This window comes from Podarcis liolepis (assembly GCF_965112155.1).
Source record: "Podarcis liolepis genome assembly, chromosome: 14".
Classification (NCBI taxonomy): Eukaryota; Metazoa; Chordata; class Lepidosauria; order Squamata; family Lacertidae; genus Podarcis; species Podarcis liolepis.
The window spans coordinates 39,835,190-39,855,566 of record NC_139569.1 but is presented as its reverse complement, the minus strand read 5'-3'; the positions used below and the strand labels follow the sequence as shown (position 1 = coordinate 39,855,566).

General features: G+C 44.2%; 1 protein-coding gene and 1 long non-coding RNA gene across 2 annotated transcripts in view; both read left to right on the top strand.

Moving 5' to 3' along the window:
- HOMER2 (homer scaffold protein 2) overlaps nucleotides 1-15,562 on the top strand; it is a 98,503-nt gene extending 82,941 nt beyond the window's left edge. Inside the window, exons 8-9 of the mRNA XM_083475951.1 lie at nucleotides 4,032-4,112; nucleotides 6,454-15,562. Of these exons, the coding sequence (XP_083332077.1) occupies nucleotides 4,032-4,112; nucleotides 6,454-6,642 (270 nt within the window). The 3' untranslated portion in view covers nucleotides 6,643-15,562. The remainder of the gene's footprint in view (nucleotides 1-4,031; nucleotides 4,113-6,453) is intronic.
- Nucleotides 1-15,658, top strand: part of LOC310693718 — a 101,945-nt gene extending 86,287 nt beyond the window's left edge. The window contains exon 2 of the long non-coding RNA XR_014519360.1: nucleotides 13,791-15,658. This is a non-coding gene — a long non-coding RNA (uncharacterized lncRNA). The remainder of the gene's footprint in view (nucleotides 1-13,790) is intronic.
- The last annotated feature ends 4,719 nt before the right edge of the window (nucleotides 15,659-20,377 follow it).

The following is a 20,377-nucleotide window of genomic DNA, read 5'->3' as shown; positions in this document are numbered from 1 at the left end:
GCAACTCCTCTATTTGCTCCTGGGCCACCATCTTCCTCCTGCTCACCCTCTTCGAGTTCACCTGGGGTAGAGGAGCACAGCAGCAGGATCGAGCAGGAGGGGGCAAGTACGTGGCAGTGGGAAGAGGGGTGGGGATCACAGCCAGGGTTTTCGCCTCTAGTGGCAAAACATCCTGGGCCACCCCTGCCTTGTGGTCTTCATCAGAGGCTCTCCTCTGTGGACCCTGCGCAAGGGGGGGGTGTAGGGGGTGGCTACACAAGAATGAATAATTCATATATTAGAAAGTTAAAACGTTTTGCACTCACACCAACTCATTTTTATTTTATTTTATCACAACCCTAAGCATTTATCTGACTCCCGAGAATCCAAGCTATTTTGTTCTTCATTAAATTATCAACACACACACACACACAGTTACACCTACACATAAAAATTCATATTACACAAGGTGGGAAGGGGGGAAATGGATTGAGGTAGTAATAAACAGAGACCTACAGCAAGTGATTAAGTGACAAAGACTTTTCTGGCTCAGAATAGTAGGGGTGATTCATCCTTGGACAGACATTCTGCAAAACATGCAAAAATGGGAATTGCTGGGGGAGGGAATTCTCCACCTCCAGCACCCAAGGGTCCAAGCTGCTGCAGTTTTGGTGTACACCACTGACTGTCAATGCTGTGAGTTTTGCTTGTGCCCACCACCTGCTTGGAAGAGTGTGGACTGATTCCAGGACCCCAGTTTCCTCAACCAATTATCCTCACTGTCTTAAGTGGACAGCGATGACCATCTTTTTGGAAGGGGCAACTCTCTTATGCTGTAGGGGGGCGTACATCTTGCTGCTGCTGCTTGCCAAGGTTTCCAAGTTGCAATTAAAATTTAAAATATTTACATCTGCCTTGCTGTTCTGTCGTTCTTCCTTGGCCTTCCAGTGTTCCTCTAAATATGAGGTTTTCAAAGGTGCTCCTTACGTGCAGTTTCACACTGAGCAGAGTGCACACTGGGCTTGTCTTGCAAAGCCAAGAATAGCTTGTGTCTGGGTTGTTTTGTGGCTGCTCGTGTAATAAGAGCACACAGCCTGGAAGTTGGGGCAGCCCTCCACAGCAAGTGAGAAAGAAGTCTGTAATATTAATGAGCCCATTTTCCGGCTGAGTGGGAGTACTGAAAGTTACAAAATACTGCTCTTTGTGAATGCTATTACCAGTGCAAAGGGCCAGGGTTAGAAAGCATGACATTTTTTCTTTGGGAAAAGCTGCTGGGAGATGTCTTAAAGGTAAAGGGACCCTTGACCATTAGGTCCAGTCGACTCTGGACTCTAGGGTTGCGGCACTCATCTTGCTTTATTGGCCGAGGGAGCCGGCGTACAGCTTCCGGTTCATGCGGCCAGCATGACTAAGCTGCTTCTGGCGAACCAGGGCAGTGCACAGAAACGCCGTTTGCCTTCCTGCCGGAGCGGTACCTATTTATCTACTTGCACTTTGACGTGCTTTCGAACTGCTAGATTGGCAACAGGAGCTCACCCCATCGCGGGGATTTGAACCGCCAACCTTCTGATCGGCAAGTCCTAGGCTCTGTGGTTTAACTCACAGCGCCACCCATGTCCCTGGGAGATGTCTTAAAATCCATCAAAATCCATCGCTCTAAACAATTTCCTTCTGCTTGGGGCTCTTTTAACAAGCCAGACTGTTGAGTGTGTTAGCAATATCATCCCTGAAAAGAGCTTTGGCATACGTACTGTTTGCATCACCTTGAGCCAATAGGGAACATTAAGGGCGAAAATCGAACAGACCCTATTTGTACACAAAATGAGTTCATTCTGCAGCCATAGCAATTCCAAATTGCTGCCCCCTTAATTCCAAGAGGTATGGTTCAGGTGACCTGGCCAAATTTGACCATCAACACAGGATTTGTGTTCCCATGCTCCCCTGTTCCCCTCCATGGTTGCTGTTCCTATAGTTTCGTATAACAACCAAGTCCAATAAATTATGTTTTGCACAAACTATAACTTGCTTCCAAAGCAGGGCTGGAAATCTTGTTTAAATGCTGGTTTCCAATACTGCTTTAGGGACAAACTTTGTACAGTGCAAATCAGGAAGTGAAACAGAGTGTAAAAGAGGAAGCATGTGTTGAAGTGTTTACACATGCACATCATAGTTTGGTGATGATATCTGAATTGGGGTGTGTTGTTTCCTTTATCGTTCTTTACAATAAAAAAAGTCTCAAAGCAACTTGACAAAAATAAAATACAACTCATAAAAGCTATTCAAAGGCTGAAAAGAAAAGGGGGGAAAAGCAAAATACAGAATACATAAAATGCCCATCTAGCAGTATGTTAATAAGGATCAAGGAGGGAGGATATTAGGTTTACAACGTGTTGCAATCTAAGAGAAAATGTTATGAAAATGCTCTGTCGGTGGCCAAACTGGCCAAAATGTATAAGAATAGATCTGAAACTTGTTGGAGATATAAAAAGGGGAGTGGTTCATATATGCATATGTGGTGGGAATGTGAAAAAAATCAGAGCGTTCTGGGACATTGTATATAATGAATTTTAAAAGATACTCAAATTCCCATTCACAAAAAGAGCAGAGGCCTTCTTATTAGGGATAATGTCAGCTGAAATCAAGAAAGAAGTAAGACCACTCTTTATGTACGCAACATCTGCAGCCAGAATTCTGGTCGCAATGAATTGGAAGAGTGAAATTACACCTACAAAGTCAGAATGGCAGGTAAAAATGACAGGCTACATCCAATTGGCAATAATGATGGGGAGAGTTAGAGGGTACTCAATGCAGAGGGTGAATAAAGAATGGACAGTATTAAACGAATACTTGAAAAACTACGATAGCAAAAATCTCCTGGCAGACCTCGAATGATTCTTGCAATGTATAGATAATAAACTAAAGAATTTTTCTCTGAAGGAAGTTAAGGAAACAAAGTACAATAACACGATATTGTGTAAAAAATAGCAAATGAAATTCAGTTTTTTGAGAACAATTGGAAGTTTATTTTATCTTTATTATTTATTCTTCTTCTCTATTTTTCATTATATTTTTCTTTTTTCCGTGTAGTGTATGTGCATAAATTGTAATATGGTAAATTGCTGTGTAAATATGTGATGAATGTTTAATAAGTATTTATTTTAAAAAATATTTAGAAAATAAAATTTAAAATAAAATAATAAGGGCCAAGCCCACTAAAAGGTAAGCGCCACCATAGAAGGAAGCATTAATTAACTAATGACTTGGGAAAACAGAAAGGTCTTAGCCTGGTGCCTAAGAACTGCCAGAGATGGCACCAAGCACATCTCCCTGCCTGGAAGAGCATTCCACAGACAGTAGTCACTACTGTTACACTCTGACCCCTTGCACACATACGTGAAATGAGTGTAAATGGGGAGCAGCCCCAGAAGTGGGGGGAGAGGCCTGAAGAGCCTCAACAAAGTCCTACTGTGCCTCTTGCTCGTGAGGAGACCCTCCCCGGAACCCAAAGGGGACGTCCTCTTTGGGGAGGGAGGGTCTCAGTGAGCCAGAGACTTGTTGAGGCTGTGCTCAGCAAAGCCCCGCTAAGCCCTCTACTTATCCGGGTTGCGTGAGCCGGAGGCGCAGCGGACATTCCTGCTAGCAGCTGCTATGTGGGAAAGCGCAGCAGCTATTGCTGCTGCTTTTCTGCGCATCAGCTGTTAGCTGGGAGGCTGAACAAAGCCCCGCTGTGCCTCTGGCTCACATGGAGACCTTCCTAGGAACCCAAAGAGGACACCCCCTTCAGGCTTCAGGGAGAGTCTCCTTGCAAGCTGGAGACACAGTAGGACTTCGTCAAGCCTTTGCAGGCCTCTCCCCCCAACCTCTGGGTTTCTGGGGCTGTTTGTATGCACAGTCGCATGTGAATTAAATGTGCATAAATTGAGGGGCAGGGAATGCCTGTATATATTTATGAAGGCTGGGTAATGTGTATATGGCTGATGCTGATTTTTTTTTTAAGTTTTATTATCTGGTTGAAATTCGTAACCTTTATATTTTTGTGTTACTTTCTCTAGGAAATAGAGGATCTTCGGAAACAGGGTGAAATCATACCAGAGTTGATGACAGAATGTGAAACAGTCTCTGAGAAATTGCAGGTATGAATGGTTATTATTATTCAGTATGTATTTTCAGTTTTAAAAGGAAAATTATACTCCACTTAAGACCTATAGCCAGAATGTTTATGTTGGGGAAACTGAAGCGTATGATTCATGCTGGATGATGATGGCGCAGGTAGAGATGTAGAGATGTGAAGGTGTTGGAAAAACGATTTCCTCTTAACTTTTACCCAGTTTTCCATCTTGGTCCTCTACTCCTCTGGGGTCATGTCAGGATAATGCTGCTTGCTTGCTTGGAGAGCCAAGCAGTAGGGAAGTAGCCACAGCGTTTTCCCTTCCATTCATGAATGCAAGTTACTTTAGTGCAGGTATAATCATAACACAGATGGAAAATACTAAGACACCTTAACTGCTCAGGCCAACAGCACAATAATGGCTTAGTGCAATGCTGTCTTCGCAGGACCTGTCAAGGAATGAGTGCTCTAGTAGGAGGGAGAAGTGGACTCCCTGATCACAGGTCTCTAAAAGTCACCCTGAGAATGGACTCAAAGCAGCCTAAGGGAACCAGGGAATAACTGCAGAACAACCAAATCATAAATTCAGGCTTCCATTTATTTAATTGCATTAGTGTGCAATTGGGTAGAATACCACCTCCATGTTTTGTGTTCCTTATGTCCATAAAATAAAAGAGCTAGAGAAATGGGCGTAGCTAAGATTTTCCCAGTAGTGATGTATGGAAGTGAGAGCTGGACCATAAAGAAGGCTGATCGCTGAAGAATTGATGCTTTTGAATTATGGTGCTGGAGAAGACTCTTGAGAGTCCCATGGACTGCAAGAAGATCAAACCTCTCCATTCTTAAGGAAATCAGCCCTGAGTGCTCACTGGAAGGACAGATCCTGAAGCTGAGGCTCCAATACTTTGGCCACCTCATGAGAAGAGAAGACTCCCTGGACAAGACCCTGATGTTGGGAAAGATGGAGGGCACAAGGAGAAGGGGACGACAGAGGACGAGATGGTTGGACAGTGTTCTCGAAGCCACCAGCATGAGTTTGACCCAACTGCAGGAGGCAGTGGAAGACAGGAGTGCCTGGCGTGCTCTGGTCCATGGGGTCACGAAGAGTCGGACACGACTAAACAACTAAACAACAACAACAAGGATTTATTTGGGAGGGAGGCAGGCTTTATGTTAGGTGTGGCAGAACCGAGTAATCTGTGATGCAGTTGGTCAGTTAAATATTTTGATTTATTTACTTTATTTATTTAGGGGGGCAGCTGCCCCCCTGCACTCCTCTGGCTACACCCATGGCTGGAGACATGTTTTTCAATAAAAGCAGTATGTTCAGGGAGGAGCCTGGATTACTCAAGGGATGAGAGAGCCTTCGGCACTAAAGTCCTAGTTGCTATCCTGTGCTCTTGGCACTCCACTGACTTACCCGTCTTCTGCCTTGGAAGCTCAAGCCTGTAGAAGGTGTACCCTGTTTTACAATTTAGGAACGGCTTCATCTGTAAATCTTTCATCTCAACCCATGCATCATGAATTTGTTGAGAGGCAACATGGGACTCTATCCTCTGGGGCAATGCATTTCAAGTACAGTGGTACCTCGGTTTACATACGCTTCAGCTTACATATGCTTCAGGTTACAGACTCCGCTAACCCAGAAATAGTACCTCGGGTTAAGAACTTTGCTTCAGGATGAGAACAGAAATCGTGCTCCGGCGGTGCGGTGGCAGCAGGAAGCCCCATTAGCTAAAGTGGTGCTTCAGGTTAAGAACAGTTTCAGGTTAAGAACGGACCTGCAGAACGAATTAAATACTTAACCCGAGGTACCACTGTACAGGCTTATATTGATGGTGTAAACTCCATTGCTAGGGAACTTAAAGATGATGATGATGATGATGATGATGATGATTCTAGCTGTCTTCCTACACATTCAGCCAGGGAGACTCCATATATTTCTTTTTCTTACTTTTTTTAAAAAATAACATTGAGTTCCAGAATGAAACAATATCAGTTCCCAGGCGCTGTTTTGTCAGGTTGTATTTGTGGACGGGTGAGCCAGGACCCAAACCAACTTCAGATAATGTTTAGAACAAATTCTGAAGCGCTATCAATGGCAGTAATATATGCAGAGCAGGGCACATAAATTCCAGCCAAGAGCTGCCCAAAGTGACCTCATTCAAGGCAAAGCATCTCTTCCACATCCTTCTGTGAAGCAGTCAGAATAAAATAATAGCCTTTCCCCTGACAGAGTTTGCTTGCAGGTAGGTTTGCAATGGACACAATAAATAAGAGATGCAGCGATGGGGCAGGTGTGGGGAGGGCCTTTGCTCTTTTTGTTATTGTTGAGACATTAATGCAACTTTTTTTTTTTTATTAAGGCTGCTGAGAAAAGGAATAAAGACCTGGAAGAGAAAGTCAGAGCTCTAAGGACAGAGGTGGAAGAGAGCAAACACAGACAAAACAACCTTAAGACTGAGTTACAGACTTTTTTAGACGTACTAGATGGAAAGATTGATGAATTGCATGACTTCCGGCAAGGACTATCTAAACTGGGAGTTGATAACTAGGGAATAGCAACATATATCTTTTTGTAAACTAACATTTGGTGGGTGTGCATTTTAATCCTAAATGTCTGTTCCACAAAAAAAAAATAACCAGAGTATTCTTCTTGTTTGCAATGTGATTTGTACATAGAATTTAAAGATTGAATGGTTCTCTCCCCCACTACCCATTCTTCCTTTTCTTTCTTTCTTTCCAAAAAATGTTGTTGACTTTTCTTTTTTAAGGTAGAGCTTTGTTTATCTTTCTGCTTCTGGACTTGGAGGGTTTGTGAACAGGTGGGGGAGGGTTCTTGCCTCAGGAAAATCGAACTAGACCTACCTTAAAATGAATATGCATTAGTTGTTGCAGGGAAATTTCTATCTTAAGGGCTGCTGCAACCATAGAAACAGGAAGCGAGCCTTTTCCTAATCTTGATTATCAAGCCCTGTGCAGTTTTATTTGTGTGTGTGTGTGTGTAACAGACCACAGTGAAGATGAGAGGAGATGCTTGCAATTTGTCCATGGGCTTGAAAAAGAGAAGTGCACTTGGGAGCAGCCATTGGCAGGTAGAGAAATATTCTTTTAGTAGATGCTCATGGCCTTAGGATCAAATTGTGAAGCCTCATTTGAAGAATTCAGTGGTGGCTTTTTATTTAATTATAAAAAAAAAAAAACCATGAGGCCTTTTCATACAGAATTTGCCATGTTCAACAATGTGCATTTGAAATCGGTGTAGAAATCACAATGTGTGGCCCTTTGCACTTCTGGTGGAACGGACGTGGTGGTAGTTACCCAAAGTTGGTTCGCGGTTTCCAAGCCTTTGAGGGTGTTTAGAAATGCAGGTGTTGTACATTAGCCATCTGAATGCCGGAGAGATGGGCACTGTTCCTAGGAACCAGGGTCAGTTCACTCCCGGAGCAAAGGATGTTAAGTAGGGAGCCTCAGGCCCAGGAGTCAAATGCCTCTCCAGCTGTCCCTTGGAAGTTCTCCAACACCACATCCCTTGCTGGTCCTGCTTTGTACCACAGGTGTTTTTGCCTGGCTGGAATTTGCCCTTGAACTCTGGCAATGCCTTTTGCTTCTCCGGATGGAGAACAAGAGCAGGCTGTGTGAGCGTGCATAGGCGTGTTACACAGAGGTAATATTAACGTTCTTTGCTCCATCCACTGGCATGTGGCCCTTGGGCTGGAACAGGTTTCCCATCCCTGATGTAAACAGTTGGCCCTACAAGTTGCTGCCCCTAGCACTGGCTGGCAGCACCATTTTTACATTCAGGATACTGGTATTTGTTTTAAAACCATTTATGTTCCACCTCTTCACCCAGAGAAACCTCAGACGTTGGTTGCAACAAAGACTTTAAACCAGGCGTCAGCAAACTTTTTCAGCAGGGGGCCGGTCCACTGTCCCTCAGATCTTGTGGGGGGGGGCCGGATTATATTTTGAAGAAGAAGAAAAATGAACGGATTCCTATGCCCCACAAATAACCCAGAAATGCATTTTAAATAAAAAGGCACATTCTGCTCATGTAAAAAACAAACTGATTCCCAGACTGTCCACGGGCCGGATTTAGAAGGCGATTGGGCTGGATCCGGCCCCCTGGCCTTAGTTTGCCTACCTATGCTTTAAACCATCGTAAGGATTCAAAGAGCCTGTTTGAATAAAAGTATCAGTGACATGGAAATGAAGGTGGAAGCAAGACAAAGGAGCAGGTAAATTATAAATAAACGGTTCTGAATTTCTCAGTTGTTGCCAAAAGTTTAGGCAAGAAGGGGGAAATGTGGTTAATTGGTGCCGTGCTGGCTATGAGGTTGGTGCCTGATGTAAAGATATTAGATGCAGCAGCAACCAGGCACGAATTGGAGGGGAGGGGAATGGAAGAGTTGCTGCAGACAGTGGCACTGGTTGCAACTGGGTTTTAGAATTAAGTCTCCATCCAAGAGTCCTCAATCCAAGAGTTCAGTGGGGTGTCTTCAAACTAAGCATCAAGACACATGGCCACCTAAAAAGGAACAACCTGGGACATCAACCCACCTTGAAGGTTTCTGCTCTGCCCCCAAAGACCTGCTCTTTAATTCCAGATGAATCAAGGCTGGCGGTGGTCACATCTGGGATGAAATGAGAAAGTCATTTTCACATGCTCCAAAACACTCCCGTTAGCGCCTTCAGCTTCTTTCAGGGCTGAGCCCTTGGAATTACAAAAACCAGAGTCGTATCTCAAACTAAGCTCTGTACGAACCTTCCCAATCTTGTGCCTTCTACATGTTTGGGGCTACGTCTTCCATCACCCTAGCCATGCTAGCTGGGACGGATGGGAGTTGTCTAAAACTTCTAGAGGGCACTGGGGAAGGCTGCTGACACAAATGTCTGTCAGCTACTGAGACTGTATCACACTGGAAAACACTTTTTAGTCATGCCCGTTACGGATCTTAGTACTGGTAGTTACCCGAACTCACCTCCTTTGCCTGCCATGGAGATGTGTGGAAGCTCAAAGGTGCCCTGCCTAACAGCAAGCTACCTCCTCTTCCATTTTTCTGTCCTGTGTGTTAAGCGCCTGCAGCTTCTAACTGCTTTTAAAACTGCAGGAGGGAGTTCAACTCATCATTCACAGTGCTCTCTCCTTTTGTGTCTGCCATTGCATGGGTGTGTGATTCAATTTTCTCTGCTCTTAATATAAAAAGCCACCTTCTTATTGAAAAAGCGTTGGACATAAAGCTCTCATTTTGGACTGTGTGACTCTCCTGTTTCCTCGTAAGGTGCAAAGTATGAAGAGGGCATTTTGCAACAGCTTCTTAGCTGATGAAACCTGATCCACTGCCAAAACAGTTAGCTATTCTTTCTGCTGATATATATGCATATCTATATTGCAGTGTGCCATGGGGTTTTATGGTGGTGACGGAGTCCGTGATTGCTTGAGCTTTTGCCTAATGTCTTGGTGGATAGTGGGGAGCGGAGAGAGGAGTCTGGCTGCCATTGGGTGAGCTTCTCAGATTCTAGAGAGGCAGGGTTAGCAGATGGGCCTAGGAAAGGAGGCTCAGAGTAGTGAGTGGTCCATAGGGAGGCGCGAGAAGAGAGGCGCGAGGCACAAGGATCTGAATGCACAGAGTTAACAAAACAGATCTGAAATAGCAAGCCAAGCATTTGGCTGCACCCAGAGCACACAGCCCTCCTTAATTTTTGCTTCCTTTGGCTCCTGAGAGCAAAGCCATCTGCTCACCAGTAAACCTTTTCCCACTGAACTCCTTGGAACCAAATTTCCTGCCCCCTCGCCCACCCCATGCCTCTAATCTGATTTCTCGCTGCTTTGAGCCTCCGCCTAACCCACTTTCCCCTTCTTCCACAATTCACAGGCTCCTGATCCAAGATCACAAGAATTATCTCTGTAGGTGCCGGTGAAGGGCTGGGTTCAGAGCTTCTCTTTCAGGTCAGAGCCAGGTGACTTAGGTGTGTTAGGCTGAGCTGAAGCCGTGATGAGGAGCATGTGGGCAGCACAGGCCAAGGCCAACAGGGTGACAGGACTGGCCTTCTGTGCTATGTCCTCTTCTTTGGCAATTAAAACACGGAGACGGTCCTTTGCCAGGAGCAAAGTCTTTGACATTTTAGAACTGAAAACAGGCTTCTATAAAACCTACAGCTGCCATAAATGACACCAAGGCTGCCTTGTATTTTATTTTATTTTTTTACAAAAATCATTTAAAGGCCTGTGTTTTTACACCCCAGCCCCTTCTTTAGTCTACCATCTGCTGCACTGGTTTTGTGTAGCAGTGAGTTGGCCAGGAGAGATGGCACGTTGGTTGTGCTATTAAGTTGGCTACCTCTGTCTTCCCAGAAAGTGGGGCCGTCCTAGCAGTAGTCAGAAGATTTCAAGATGTTGATCATAGATATTTTCTCCTCTTTTGAAGTGACCACAAACCAGATCATTTGGGATCAAGTGGGGCTTAGAACCGTTGCTCATTGGTAGAGGGCATGCAATGATGCCAGCTTCAGTCCCCAGCATTTGCACTTCAAAAGGGTCAAGCAGCAGGTTATGGTAACAACCACTCTCCCCTGGGGAACCTGGAGAATTGCCAGTTGTATTCAGTCAGCCACTATTGGCTAAATGAACAAATATTCTGATATAATAAGGCTGCATCTTCCTGTACCCCAAATCTGGCTCCTAAAGCAATTTGGGGGAGCCTCAGGTGCTGCTGCCATATTCAATGCTTGCTCCCAATTTAAAAAATGGCAAAAGGGTCCATACTAGCATTGTGTTTCCATGAGGACTTTGCATGGCATGCCTGGAGATGTGTAAGAAATTTGATTCAGTTCATATTTGAATGTGAATGAAGCGACATAATTTGCACTATCCAAATGCATAAATTGAAACACAGTCATCTTTTGGAATGTACGCGTTTCCGAATTTTGCAATGCTGTTCTACAGCCAAGTAATGGGTACAAAGAACGAATATACCAGGGTAAAGTGAAAATAATGATGTATACAAAAAAATTATGATATTTGGAGAAATTGCTTTGCAAAAATGTGCATTTTATGGGAAACTGCATACAAGTATATGTACATATCAAGAGAGATTTGCACTAAAATGCTGGTGAATTTTCATAAGCAAGTGCATTTCTCAAACTGATGTGGAGAACTGGACTTAAGACTGGATAAACAAGAAATTCAGAGTTACCAAAATTCGGAGGAACCTAGTCATGCCTCAGCAGATTTATTTGCATAACTGAATGGATTTCTAACCAGACTTTCAGGGTGCATTGCCCTCACAAGATATTTTGCCGAATAAATTTAAAGTGCATAAAGTGAGCATAATAACCAATGGTCAACAAATACAATACAATTGGCATTGCAATGTCATGAATTTAAAACCAACAACAAACTTTTCCCAAGCACAGCGTAAACAAAGGTAGGCTGGAATCAAAATGCCAAAGAGCTGCTTTCACGCATAGCATTACTTCATGCTTTGCACGGTACCAGTTAGTTCCATTTGGACCACCACCAGTGTGGCTAAGCAAGGGCCCATTTGGTTCAGCAACATGGAGGCCAGATCAAAGGCAGTAGAGAGGAAGAGGTCAAAGCATCTCCACAGTTGGAATCGGTGTGGACCATCCAAGCCTGTGAGACATCTGGAGGCTGAATGCTGAAGGCACCCAGCACGTAAAGGTAAAGGGACCCCTGACTATTAAGTCAAGTCGCAGATGACTCCGGGGTTGCGGCGCTCATCTCGCTTTATTGGCCGAGGGAACCAGCGTACAGTTTCCGGGTCATGTGGCCAGCATGACTAAGCCGCTTCTGGCGAACCAGAGCAGCGCACAGAAATGCTGTTTACCTTCCTGCCGGAGTGGTACCTGTTTATCTACTTTGACATGCTTTCAAACTGCTAGGTTGACAGGAGCGAGGACTGAGCAACGGGAGCTCACCCCATCGCAGGGATTCGAACCGTCGACCTTCTGATCGGCAAGCCCTAGGCTCTGTGGTTTAACCCACAGCGCCACCCGCGTCCACCCATCATCACCAGTCTTCAAAACCACACCTAAGACCGCCCGGGTTAGATAAGCTAGGGAGATTGTTGGGGAGCAGGTTATACCCACAAAATACTCATTCTGTTCTCGCTACATTATCCTCAATTACAAGCCCCGAAACCCAAAACCTGATATGTCTGGTACCCTGGTCAGGAAAATGAAACTTTTGACAGTTCTCTCATCCAGGATTAACCCCTTGGTGGCTGTCAATTCTCCATTTAATGATCTGGCACTCCAAAGCACCATCTTCAGACCAGGGGGGTGGGCTAGCAATTTTGAAGAAGTTACTGTCTGAAATACTGAATGCTATGTTCAGTAGTAATAAGATACCTTGAGTCAAAAAGGGTACTATATCTAAGGTATCTATTAAAGAACGCTGGGGTTGTATCCAAGGCTCGCCTTGCTCAATGTAGACCCACTGAAGTTAATAGACATGACTAACTTAGGTTCATTCATTTCAGTGGGTTTACTCTGAGTAGGCTTTAGTTGGCCACAACCCTCTGCAAATATGCTTGATATTAATATGTATACTGTATTCTGTTGGTGGAAGATGTGTTGAATGAAGTTTGTAGAATGGCTAGCCGGTATGACATTTTACTGTGATAAAATGAAAAGGTGGAAATTAACTTTTAAAACATCAAGGTGCCTATATATGCATATAAAGTTTATGTGCATATTTGTAAACGATTGATTGATTGATTGATTGATTACTATATTGCTTCTTTCTATTGCTTTGGCTTCTTATACCCCTGGTCTTAAGGACGCTGAGCCACTCTGTAGGTAAATCACATGGTTCTTTGGACTGTACCATTTCACATTAGGGTGTGTTTGTGTGAAGGCTGCTTTTACTATGGGAAAGGACCCAAATGGGGATAGTCGCGCCAGCTGTGGTTTTGAAATGGAACTACCCCCAAAGCTCTGTACTATGTGTTTCATCTGTACATGTAGATTATTCTAATTACCTGGATGCAACTTTCCATCGATTCCAGTGGTGCTTTCACAAAAGTGTGCTTGCGATCATAACCTGAAGGCCGCTTCATGTAAATTGCTGGACTGGGGCAAAAGATGAATTTCTGGGATCTGTTAGTAACCCACTCTAATGATGTTAACCTTACCACTTGGTGGAAATCATGCAGACACACCCCTCTTTTAAGGAATGAAAATATATCTTGTGGGAAACTGGTGCACAATAACAAGTTCAGTTTGCAATAATCATTATTTACTTATTTATTTATATGCTGCTTATAAGCCAACATGGCTTCTAAGTGGAGCATGTAGCCATCTGCAGTCTTGTAACTTGTAACCAGAGTAGCTGGATGGATGTGTGCCGATGAATTGAGATAACTGTTGGCATTTATATATGTAGCTCTTCCTGAGGTGTTCAATGCGCTTCATGTAACATCACCAGAGTAATACTTGCAACAACCTTGGGAGGGAGGTTAGTATTGCTTTCCACCTATTGTGGAAGGAGGAAAGGTAAAGGTAAAGGGACCCCTGACCATTTGGTTCAGTCGTGACCAACTGGGGTTGCGGCGCTCATCTTGCTTTATTGGCCGTGGGAGCCGGTGTACAGCTTCCGGGTCATGTGGCCAGCATGACTAAGCCGCTTCTGGCGAACCAGAGCAGCACACGGAAATGCCGTTTACCTTCCCGCTGCTAGGTTGGCAGGAGCTGGGACAGAGCAATGGGAGCCCACCCCTTTGCGAGGATTCGAACCGCTGACCTTCTGATCGGCAAGTCCTAGGCTCTGTGGTTTAACCCAGCTGCATTTAAATCCAAGGGTGCTTCTGCAACCATAGCTCATGCTTTGTGACAAAGCTTTGACACCGGCACTGTACAGTACACAGCATAGATGTGGCCACCTGGCCTTTGTAGCATTTGGAAGCATTGATAGCAAGTTCGTATCAGGTGCCATAATTGAATGGATTTGTCCCAGTGTGGCAGGACCAGATACCTTAACTGGGCATTTGCACTGCATACAGACAGGGCCAGCTCCATCATTGGGGAGCTGTCCCATGGGCCCTGAAGCCTTTGCCTTGGAGATTCACAGCCGCCATCTTGGATTTCTGACAATGCCACAGAAGTTGAGTCATTTAACGGCATTGTGGGGAGAACTGGCTGCCATCACAAATAGCGAAACTCCCAGGGACAAATTATCCTAGCAGGTCTCAAAAAGCTCTTTGCTTGAGACTTTAGAAGGCTTCTGGTCTGGATGAGCATCATATGCTTCAACTTTTCATCTTTTGGTTTGACTCTTGTAGTGGCAACAAGTAGTGGGTTGGCAGATTTTGGATTCCTGTAGTGATTCAGGGCTATTGAAGCTGTTATTACCTTAAATGGATCTGGAATGTGAGGCCATGATTCTAAGCACAATTCCTTAGAAGTATATTTCATTTTAACATCATAGCCATGATCCCATACAATCCTGAGTTTGACTTATTTTGAGCATGGCACACAGGTCTGCCCCCATGGCATTTAGGAAACCTAGTGTGAGTTATTAAAATGTTTTGAGTTAAAATGTATCTGGGCAGTTAAGGGAATTAACTTGTGTTTTCTGTTTTCTAATACCGGCTAGCAATAATTTTATTTTAGCCATATGCCAACCAAGAAGAAATATTGTCCCCCTAAAAAGGTACAAACTGATATCCTAAGTCTTGCACAATTGTTTTCAATTTGATGTGTGTGTCTGGCAGAGAGAGGGGGAGGTTAGTTGACAATACTAGAAAAAGGCATTTTGAATTTATTATGCTACAGATTGTGATACATTCTGAAATTGAATGTTGATGTACAGAGCACTTTTAAGAACTGAAATATATTCTTCCCTTGTAGTTAACAAATACGAGAGTATTTTAGTGCGATATTGCTATACCAAATGTTCTAAAAGTAAGATGAGCCTTTAGTAATTTGCAATATGTTCTCATGGTTCCAAGTAAGGTTTAGTGAAAGATGAATTAACTGATTATAAGAGTGTGGGAAAACATTGCAGTCATTAAACTGTATATTTTTATCCAGATATAAAATATGATTAATCAACCTGAAGATATTATTGTAGGTTGATTGGTGTGAAATTATCTTTTACCTTGTTACTTGTCTGCTGTGAACAAGTCCCCCCCCCCTCCTCCATGTCACTGAATATTCAGCAAACATTGATATGTGGAATCTCTTCTAGTAGCAGTAAATGATGGTTTTTTAATATATATATTTGGAAAAGCAAAACATTTTTCTTTTATGAATTTTCTGTAATTTTTATCTGATTTTATTGTATTATAGAGTCATTTATGTCATATATTTAAGTTTTTAAAAAACAACAATACAAAGTTCTGTCCTGACTCGATAAACTTCTGGTTTTCTGAATTACACTTTCTTGTTGCTTTGTGTTCTACTTGGGAGAGTTCCCTCTGCCCTTCAAATAAAAGTCAACCTGGATTTGAATGTATGCAGAGCACTTTAATTGAGCAAGACCACTGCTGTTGATCCCCCAGTGTGCTGTTTGAAATAAACAGCGCCTTCGGGGAAAAGAGCAACACAGGTAGAGGTGTGTGTGTGTGTGTGTGTGTGTGTGTGTGTGTGTGTGTTTGGCATAGATTTTGAGTGGGTAAAATGTTATGGGAAGGGAAGTGGCCCCAATGTGGATTAAAACCCTGTTTGGTGGATATTTCAGGGGATGGGGAGACAGTGACCAGTTCTAAGCACACTTTTAAAAATGGGTGGCATATCACATGTGATTTAGTCCCTCCTGAACATAGCAACAGTCTGGTATCCCCAGCCCTAATTCGCCATTTCCCTTCCCATAGTTGCATAGCGGTTTGACTTCACCCCCGGAGGCGCAGTGCATTGTCTCTCGAGACAGACATATGCTAACAACAGACGCCACTCTATCCCCCCCCCTACACACATATTTTATTTACTTGCATTTCAAATACTATTCAAAATTGTAATATCTTCTATTTCTTTCAAAGATACAGTCACACCTCATGTTATGTCCACTTCATGTTACGTTCTTTCAGGTTACATCCCAGGGCGACCCGGGAGTACCACAAAGGGTTACTTCCAGGTTTCGCCACTCGCGCATGCACAGAAGCGCAAAATGATGTCGCGCACATGCACAGAAGCGGCGAATTGCAACCTGCGCGTGTGCAGACGCGCCGCTGTGGGTTGCGCTCTTTTCATGTTGCGAACGGGCCTCCGGAACGGATCCCCTTCGCAACCAGAGGTACCACTGTACAAACATTAGTGGACTTCCCTTCCTCTCTTCCCATGGCTCCTTTTATAATCCACTCCCTCCCCCCCCCCCCTGCATCTTCTTAGTTTTCCAATCCTTTCTCTTTTACTCTCCTTATCTCTTGTTCTTACTTACTGCTGAAGTTACTAGCATCATGCTTATCATAGTTTTTCATCTAATCTCTCTCTCTCTCTCTCTCTCTCTCTCTCTCTCTCTCTCCCAGTCCTTAAACCATTTTTCATCTCGATTTCTTATTCTACTGGCCATTCCTGCTAATTCCACATATTCCAACATTTTAACATGCCACTCTTCTTTCGTTGGTCCTGCACCTGTTCTCCATTTTTTGCGCTGGTAGCATTCTTGCTGCTGTAGTCGCATACATGAATAGGTTATTCTGATTTTTGGGGCGGACTTCTGGTGCTATTATACCCAGGAGGAAAGCTTCTGGGTTTGGGGGGAAATTTTCTTTTAAACATTATTTTTTAAAGTTCATTATATATTATTTCCCAATAACCTTTAAGTACGCTGCAAGACCACCACATGTGGAAGAATGACCCTTCGACCTCTTTACACTTCCAACAGTTACCTGTCTCTGATTTAAACATCTTTGCTGATCTGTTTGGTGTTAAATACCACTTATGGATCATCTTCAAGTAGTTTTCGTTTAGTGTATGACAAACAGCGAACTTTAGTCCACTTTTCTGTTAAGTTGTGGGTGAACATATCAGACGACACAGCAATTCTTCAAGCAGCTCTTGTTTATTCACAGGCCAGAACAGAACTGAACTGAAGGGCTCAGCCAGCCTGCTTATATAGAGCTCCACTACAAAAGCAACAGTAACAACTTTCTGTAACTATCCAATCACTGAACGTCACTTTCAATTCCTTATTTGCATATGTGGACCTGAGTGAAAACTATCTACAGTATCCCCCTGATGGCCCAGGGTGAGAACTTCAGCACATTACATTTTCCACAATTGTTCCCATAAATCTAACTCAATGTTAGATTTAGAGAAGTGGCAATAAACAGTCATGGCTTCCCCAGCAGAATTCTGGGAGCTGTACTTTGCTAAGGGTGCTGAGCATTGCTATTACCCTTCCAGAGGTAGAACTCCCAGAGTTCCCTATGAAACTACATTTCCCAGAATTATGGGGGTGGGTGGGTTGAAAGGCAGAATTGTTAAAGTGGCGTAAAGGTAAAGGGACCCCTGACCATTAGGTCCAGTCATGGCCGACTCTGGGGTTGCAGCGCTCATCTCACTTTATTGGCCAAGGGAGCCAGCGTACCGCTTCCGGGTCATGTGGCCAGCATGACTAAGCCGCTTCGGGCGAATCAGAGCAGTGCACGGAAATGCCATTTACATTCCCGCTGGAGCGGTACCTATTTATCTACTTGCACTTTGACGTGCTTTCGAACTGCTAGGCTGGCAGGAGCTGGGACCGAGCAAAGGGAGCTCACCCCATCGCGGGGATTCGAATCGCCAACCTTCTGATCGGCAAGTCCTAGGCTCTGTGGTTTAACCCACAGCGCCACCTGCGTCCCAAAGTGGCGTAAGTGTGCTTAAATGTATGGGGCGGATGTGCCCTTGTTTCCGCTTGACTCATCCCTGTCGAATTCTGTTTTATGAGCTGTCGCTGTCTAAGCATCCCAAAGCAGGCAGCATGAAACAGAATTATGTTGCTAACACTTAGCCAGGTACCAAGGGGGAACGTAGGAGAAAAAGCCGTTTCACGTCATCTGTTGCCATAATGTTCTCTCCTCTGCAAAGCTGTGGCATGGCTGTCTCCGAGCCAGGAAAAGCCTTTGGGGGAATGTAAACAGCAACGTCAGAACGAAGGCCCTCCCTCTTAAGAACCGAATAGCTTCTTGGAGGAATCCAGGCAACCGCTGTTGCTATGGTTACGGCAGCGCTCGGTGATGGTGGCCTACAGGAACATTTCCGAAACGAGCTCCTAATTATAGTATACCAAATCACCCACTCAAAACTAAGACAGCTTGGGAAAGTTTGACAAAATACTTTTTTCCCCTTCATTCTACACAGAAAGCAAGGCAGAAAACAAGTCACTTTATGCAATTGTGCTCTCAAACATGCACCAATTATTATTACCAAGTTGTATTAATAGTGTTATTTGGGGACACACACACACACACACACACACATTTTTAGAATATCACACGTACGCACCCCAGTCTTCACATTTTAAGTAGACTCATATTTATATGTGATAGGCTATAGTCATTCTGGTCTTAGACCTCGGATGGGCAGGTGTGAAGTGGCAATAGATGTCTAAAAATGTGGGAAGGCTTTGGCAGTATGCAATTTTTTAAGTGAAGCCAATTGCACCCTAGTCGCACTAAAAATTACAAGCACTTTTATACCATGGCTTCCCCCAAATAATTCTGGGAGCTGTAGCTTGTTAGAGTGCTGAGAGTTGTCAAGATACTCCTATTACCTTTACAAAGCTGCAATTTCTAAAGTGGTTTAACAATAAATTCCTCTTTCTTGGGAACTCTGTGACTCTGGGAGGTAGGGTTGTTGGTATTGATCTTGTTTTTATTATTTGTTTTGTGTTCTCATTTTGTATTTTTATGTTGTGAAGTGCCCAGTGGTTTTCGGATGAAGGGCGGCATATAAATTTAATAAGTAGTTGTTATAAGAATTTTAAGGTCACATATATAAAAAAATAAATGTTCATAACTGTATATATAAACCACATGTCTGAAACCCCACAGAAAAGGTCCTGAACAAATTGACCTAGATATTTCTCTGCAAGGTCAAAGTGGGAAACCTCCCCATTATCTCTTTCCTCACAAATACTGTCTTAAGGGCACATTAAAGATATGAACAGGGTGTGAGCCAGCGTACAGCTTCCGGGTCATGTGGCCAGCATGACTGAGCCGCTTCTGGCAAACCAGAGCAGCGCACAGAAACGCTGTTTACCTTACCGCCAGAGCGGTACCTATTTATCTACTTGCACTTTGCTTTCGAACTGCTAGGTTGGCAGGAGCAGGAACCGAGCAACAGGAGCTCACCCCGTCGCGGGGATTCGAACCGCTGACCTTCTGATCGGCGAGCCCTAGGCTCTGTGGTTTAACCCACAGCGCTATCCGCGTCCCTTCAGTAGGAGAGCCCAATTTGCACATCTGCAAAAGAAAACCCCACAACAACTCTCTCTCTCTCTCTCTCTCTCTCTCTCTCTCTCTCTCTCTCTCTCTAACCAAGGGCTGTGGTTTAACCCACAGCGCCACCCGCATCCCTACTGAACATTGTAGTATCCACTAATCCAGAATGCAGCAGCAAGACTGGTGACTGGGAGCGGCTACTGAAACCACATAACACCAGTCTTGAAAGACCTACATTGGCTCCCAGTACGTTTCCAAGCACAATTCAAAGTGTTGGTGCTGACCTTTAAAGCCCTAAATGGCCTTGGCTCAGTATACCTGAAGGAGCGTCTCCACCCCCGTCATTCAGCCTGGACACTGAGGTCCAGCGCCAAGGGCCTTCTGGCGGTTCCCTCCCTGTGAGAAGCGAGGTTACAGGGAACCAGGCAGAGGGCCTTCTTGGTAGTGGCACCCGCCCTGTGGAACGCACTCCCATCAAATATCAACTAAATAAATAACTATCTGACGTTTAGAAGACATCTGAAGGCAGCCCTGTTTAGGGAAGTTTTTAATGACTGATGTTTTAATGTATTTTTAATCTTTTGTTGGAAGCCGCCCGGAGTGGCTGGGGAAACCTAGCCGGATGGGCGGGGTATAAATAATAAATTGTTGTTGTTGTCGTTGGGCTTGTTCCCGAGTCAACAGGCCTGGGAGCCAGCTGCGCTGTTTCTCTTACAGGTAAAACCCCTCTGCGAACATCCGCAGTGGCCAATAAATAGCAAATACTAAAAAGAAGTGGCTATAGTCCGTGTTGTCTTCCGTTTTCCTGCTGCGACACGAACCCCCATAAGCGTGCATGCCAGCATGTTAAAAGCAATCCTTGGGCTGCTCCGATGTTTAGGTCAATTTATAGCTGTGTGGG